At 42.1% G+C, this 6,317-nt stretch overlaps 1 protein-coding gene across 1 annotated transcript in view; it reads left to right on the top strand.

Annotated features, from left to right (window-relative positions):
• The first annotated feature begins 95 nt into the window (after positions 1-95).
• Positions 96-6,317, top strand: part of ESM1 (endothelial cell specific molecule 1) — an 8,752-nt gene continuing 2,530 nt past the window's right edge. The window contains exons 1-2 of the mRNA XM_010725411.3: positions 96-757; positions 4,367-4,522. Of these exons, the coding sequence (XP_010723713.1) occupies positions 457-757; positions 4,367-4,522 (457 nt within the window). The 5' untranslated portion in view covers positions 96-456. The remainder of the gene's footprint in view (positions 758-4,366; positions 4,523-6,317) is intronic.

The following is a 6,317-nucleotide window of genomic DNA, read 5'->3' as shown; positions in this document are numbered from 1 at the left end:
CTTGTTTCTTTTTTTCTTTGTCTTTTTTTTTTTTCCTTTTTCGGTTTGTTGTGGTTTTGTTAGTTGGTGTTTTTTTTTTTTCCTCTTGGCAGTCGTCCTTGAGCATTTGAGACGGATGTGAGAGTTTTCAGTCCTCATGCAAAACAACCAACTAAACATAACAGATTACATCAGCTCAGGCTTTTCAATTCCTGGATGGCAGTAGAGTGCTAATCCAACCTTCATCCTGGATTTCATAAACTGAAACAAGGGAGGCTGGCAGGAGCAGCGCTGCCGGATTGAGGAAGCTGACGACGGTGCAGCATGTGGGCAACACGCTGTATAAAGCTCATAAACTTGTAGGCTGATGTGTGCAGCTACTGCTTTGGATTCTGTATCGCTGCTTCCCTCCGCACCAGGCGCCGGGCTGAACACCGCAACCCGCTCCCTGGGACCGAGCGTTGACCCCTGCGAGACATGAAGGGCTTCCTGTTGCTCACGCTCCTCCTAATGCCTGCACACGCTGGAGCTGCTTGGAGTGCGAAATACGCGGTCGATTGCCCCGAGCCCTGTGACAGTAATGCGTGCAAAAGCACCTTGCGCTGTAAGCGGACGGTGCTGGACGACTGCGGCTGCTGCCGGGTGTGCGCGGCAGTGCTGGGCGAGACGTGCTATCGCACGGTCTCGGGTATGGATGGTGTCAAGTGCGGCCCGGGGCTGAAGTGCCAGTTTTACACTGAGGAGGATGATTTTGGTGATGAATTTGGTATCTGCAAAGGTAATGACCATCGCATTGCATGCACTCACTGCAGTGATTTGACAGCAGCCTATGTATAGCCTCCTGCTTGTAAGGTCTGAAAAGAGGTTTTTCCAGCTCAGCTCTTATCCGAGAGGAAAGTGGGAAATACCTGCCTTTATCAAAAGGTGTTACATGTAGGAGGGGCCAGGCTTACTGATGGGAGAGCGTTGTTTAGGATCAGGGATATCTGTGGGAAAGCACAGATGGGTTCTACACAGAGATAAAAAGATTTGTGGTTGAGACTTCGGAGACTCAGGAGCTGTCCTGACCTCTATGCTGAGCTGCACAATGGCTTTGTGTAGCACGCAAAGACCTTAATCCTGTGTGTCCAGCCTTGCCGAAGGACGCTGTGTCTTATTCATTCCTGCCTGTGAGGTGCTCAGCTGCTCTGGGGATGTGGTCAGGGCAGGCAGAGCCCTGTGGCAGGAGATGGGGAGCAGGAGGGTGCGGGCTGCCTCTGCTTGCAGCTGCTGCCAGGTAGGCTGCATCTCCCCTCAGATCAGCACATTCCAGCTAAGAGCATCACTGCTCCATGCAAAAAGGATAATCTTCTAAAAGAGAAAAGGAATTAGATTGCTGAGAGGTTGGGGAAAGCTTTTAAAATAAACCGTTAACAATAATGCTTTACAAAGCATGAAAGCAGTGAGTTTTCCTGCATTTGTGTGCCACTTCAGTGAGTAGATACAGATATACTTCTGAATAACTTCCTTAAACACAGAGGCATCTTGGCAGTTAAATGTTAGGGGTACTAATAGTCGTAGTGAAAGGCGTTAGTGAGGATCAGGCACTGCAAAAATCAGGCACTGCAAAAAAATTCAGGCTGACTTACACAAAGTATGCATTTATTTATGTTGGGATGTGAAAGTGAATTCATGTGCATGTTTGAGGGTGAAATTCAAAACCCTCATTTTGTTTCTAAGGCATAGAATTTACACGTAAGGATCGTGTCTTTGGTGCACGCATCAAAATAACTTTCATGAGATAGCTGACTGATCTTCATTTTACTAAAATTATTGTAGTGCATGGTACCATCTCTAATCATTTTAACAGTTATTTGAACTATTCTTTATTTTTCACTATCCTCAAATGAATGTCTTTCAATGGCACAGTTAAAAGTGGAAAAAGAAATGCTGAGGGAGATGAGATCTCAATTTCTGAAGCTGATTTTTGGAAGCACTGTTGAAAATACGAAGTAAAACCTTTTTTGTTTCCCAACAAACCAAAGAAAATACTCTCAATAAATGCATAACAAGCTGAAGTTGTAAATCAATATTTAAGACTTGTATTGCCCATAGGTAGATTTGCACTTAATATTACAGGGCTCATTTCTAATTTCTTTTTTTCTTCTCTGCTCAGAGACAGCACAGTCTCCTTCTGTACTTACATGAATGCCATCAGGCTAAGTGTAGAGACAAGTATTCTTAACTAAGCTATCCATTTATAGCTATTTTAGCAGATTACCCTCTAATTTCAATAACTTCTGTGTTTGCAGTAATTCTTGGAGTCAGAGAGGCTGGATTCTCTCTAATATAAATTCGAATTTGTTTTAAGTAGCGGACAAAAAACCTGAACTCCCTGTTCTTCAATGTCTGAATTCTGGGATGGCTAGAACATGCACAGTGTGTTTCAGAGCAGCTTTCTGAGTATTAATTCATGTTCTTTGTGGTTCTTATCTAAAAAAGGCTTTAGGGGTTTCCATATTTTTGTCAGCAGCAGTGTCATTATTGTTCAATACAGTCTATGAAGACTGGTGCTCTGCACTTTTATTAGTAAGATACATTTCTGTCACAGAGAAAATCTACTCTTGCTTCCCTTAAATCATTGTAAACTATCTGGTAATTTACGTAGGAACAGGTCCCTGTTGAATATTACTTACAAACTGCAAAGTTGAGTAAAATTTCCCGTTTTTGTCAGACCTTAAGGGCATCATCGATGCCAGAGTTATTGCATGGTTCTTTGGATTTGGGCATATTTCCATTTCGGGCCTTTGTGTCCCAGCTTTCCGAGCTGAGTAACTGAGCACTCACTACATACAGATTAAGGCTTCATGGGATGTGTGCTGTCAGCTCTGCTTGTTCTTCAGGGAGGACTGTGCACACACAAACTGTTTACTTGTGACAAGGTTTGGGTTTTGTTTTGTGTGGACAAACAGCAAATCAAAGACTGTACGTGAAAGGAGGTATATGAACACTTGTGAGGTTCTCCAAGCTGCAATGATTCATTGTGTGATGCTCAGTAGGGAATGCCCAGCAGGTAACTGGTTGGATTTTCAGTGCTTTTCCTTAATGGAAAAGTGCCCAGTGGGAACACAGATAATTGTAAAATGTGGGCTTCATTTTGGGGCTGACTTTTCAGATACATCAGGCTGTATAGAAAAATTAAATATTTGCATTGGTTCAAGAGGAGACTGGACAGAGAAGGATAAACCTATTGTGGGATGCTAAATGTGCAGAAACCAGGTCTGGCTTGGAAGGTCCCAGTGCTCAAAATAGGGGAGAACAGAAGAACAAGACAGGAAGGTATTATAAGTGCATAACGTGGCCAGTGCCCTTCTGGAGGGTTTTGTGGGAGCCTGGGCTACCTGTGTCCTTGGCCCAATGAGGGATTAACATGCTCCGAGGGCTAGAATGGGAAATGCTCTGGGACTCATCATTTAGGGTGGCCCCGGATTGGAAAGTCTGAACATACAGACCTTTCTTCTGGCACACTCCACATGTCCCTCAGGTTGATTTCTTGTTGGGGTGCTTGGAGAGGGCATGTTCATTCTGGAGTTTCTGTGTTGTTATCTCTTAACTTCTGGTCCTGCAAAGATGTGAACAGCAACACAGAGGATGACAAAGTCTGTGACACGGGGTCTCACAACTCTGGGAAATTATGCGTTGTAGCGAAGTCACATTATGCAATCCCCTGTCATGCAATCTGTGTCCATCCTGGCATGGGGCAAATCCTCTGCACCTGATTGCTATTTGTCATATGCAGGCAGCGCTTCGCACTCTGAGAAATCTTTGCGTGTGTGCTGGGATGTTCCCAGGAGTGCTCCCCATGTCTGGGGATGCGAGGATGCACTGCCTCCCTGGAGAGCTCTGTAGGGTTGTGCAGGGCACCTGCTGGGCCTCAGCCTTCTGCACCTCAGCACGGGCAGCAGCGAGTCTGTGAATCCTCCAGACCAGGTGATCTTGTGCCCAAACAGTGAGCTCAGAAGCTTTCTGAAGTATTCTTCTTTTCTAAATGCAATGTTAAACCTCTGATGACAGCCTCGATGACTGTGTATTCATGTGTTCATATTGCCTTCTATTTGCATTTTAAAACTACAAGAGTTTTGGTGAAGAGTAGCACACTGTAAACAATCTATAGGAAAAGGAATGATGTATATAATGTGTATAATATGTGGAAAGGAAAATCTGCGGTTATTAGAACTTGAAAATACTTGTATCAAAAAGTCAGCGTCCTAAAATGCTTTCATTAAGGTTTAGCTGGATGCCACTAAAAGGTTTTCCACTTCTAAGGACATAGCCAGGCCAGCTATTGAGGACTCTGGTAGCTGACCTCGATCACTGAGGAATACTTTGCTATATTGCTTTTTTTCAGAGTGTCCCTACGGTACCTATGGCATGGAGTGCAGGAAAACTTGCAACTGTCCATCTGGCATCTGTGACAGAGTCACTGGGAAGTGTTTGAAGTTCCCATTTTTTCAACTGTCTGCTTCAAAGCCTCCAAATCGACGAAAAATAATTTCTCACACAGGTAAGACCTGCCGGGGCAGCTGGTTTTAGCAGAAATCTCCTTGTACATGATCTACTGCCATGCTGTGTGAGCTCTGCGTGAGCAATTATACTTCGGTGAAGCTGTGCAAAGAGCTAACAGCACAAGGCTTCCCCTGACTGGCAGCTCCCTTAGCATAAGGCAAGGAATTAGGTGAGCAGTAACACATGGAAAAAAAAATTAAGAAATCACAATATTCAAGAAATTCTTTGCAGCTGTTGAGTGCACTAAGAGTGCAGTGTCACCTGTGCAATGGGAGGATGTGTGAGGACTTGCATCAACCAGCTCATATGAAGTCAAAACAGGATTTCATTATATTAACATTGCCATTGTCAGCTAATATATGGTAAAAATAACAAAAAATAACATATTTTTTCACTTGAAAACAGAGCATTCTACATTTTCAGATGTCAGTGATCTGTTTAATGAAATGCTTTAGTTTAGTTGTTAATCACAATACTTTTGGAATAAGTTCTAATGTCTAGGATTGTGTCTGAAACCTGTAGCAGATCTTTTCAGACTTACTTAAACAAACAAACAAACAAAATGGCATATATGGAAAATTGAAATGTTTGAGGAGTTAGGAAGTGAACATTGAATTTTTCAAAGCTGGGATTAACTTTTCTCTTTCCATTAGGTTTATTTTCTTGAGGTATACCTAACCAAACAATACTTACCTTAAATACAAGTACCAGTCAAAATGAATACAAATGCAAAGATTGTAAATAAATATCAGAGATTTAATTCTAGACTTACTGGAGGATTCTCTGGGGTTTTACTCCAAATACATTGGATTTTATTTCTCCTTAAACAACAGTTTTCTTGCCTAGTTTTGATTTTTCTCTTGCTATTTTTAGCTATTCTGAGCTTTTAGCATTGATACCTGTTATGTTTCTTCCACTCTGTTTAGAAAAGCTTAGACAGAAACAAACTGCCTTACACTAGTACTTTATTTAAAGTGATTGTTCAAAACACTTTGCAAGATGAATCAGTCCTGATTCTTTCTGATTTTCCCTTATGATTTTGTTCTTTCACCTTTTCAGGTGTTTTTTTGATTTGTTTTGTTTTGTTTTTTAAATTACTAAATTTAAATGATGAAAGGGGGCTAAAATATCATTAAGAAAATATTCCTTGCTTTTTACTTTACTTAGTTTATTTTTCAGATGTATTCCAGATACTATACTTATGTTATATTCCAGACCTTCTTTTTCATTGATGCCTCGAGACTTTTCCCTTCACTTTTGTCCTAAAACTTCCGCACCCTCAGTGCATATTGTTTTATCCCAGCCAGGATGAAATTCTTATCCTATGGAAACAAGTGGGACTTTTTTACCCATGCAAATGTTACACCAACTTATATTCCTCCCTCAAATGTGGGATGAATGTAGACCAGGTGCTCTGTGCATAGTGCCTCATAGGATGATCACACTAGGTTTCGTTTAACACTGGTATTCAGAGGTGGCTATATAATTCAGAGCAGATCCTCAGTTAATTAGAACAGCTGTGGATATTTCTGTATTTTAATTGGGTATTTCTGGCCCATGTATTCCATGAAGGCATTATGCCTACATTTACCCTGAGGACTTTAAGTCTTCCAGAGCGTGTTTCTGTGTATTACAGTGTGGTTGCCTTCCCCATCAAACAGTAGGGCAGTGGCTGCCACACATTGCCCTGGGCCAGCAATCCCTGCCAAGCGAGCTCAGCCGCAGCTCAGGAATCAGCATGAGCCAGGAACCACTTCCAGTAGACAAAATGGATATATTTTAACCTTTTTTTT

Source organism: Meleagris gallopavo, chromosome Z, assembly GCF_000146605.3.
Source record: "Meleagris gallopavo isolate NT-WF06-2002-E0010 breed Aviagen turkey brand Nicholas breeding stock chromosome Z, Turkey_5.1, whole genome shotgun sequence".
NCBI lineage: Eukaryota > Metazoa > Chordata > Aves > Galliformes > Phasianidae > Meleagris > Meleagris gallopavo.
This window is presented reverse-complemented; position numbering and strand designations above follow the sequence as displayed.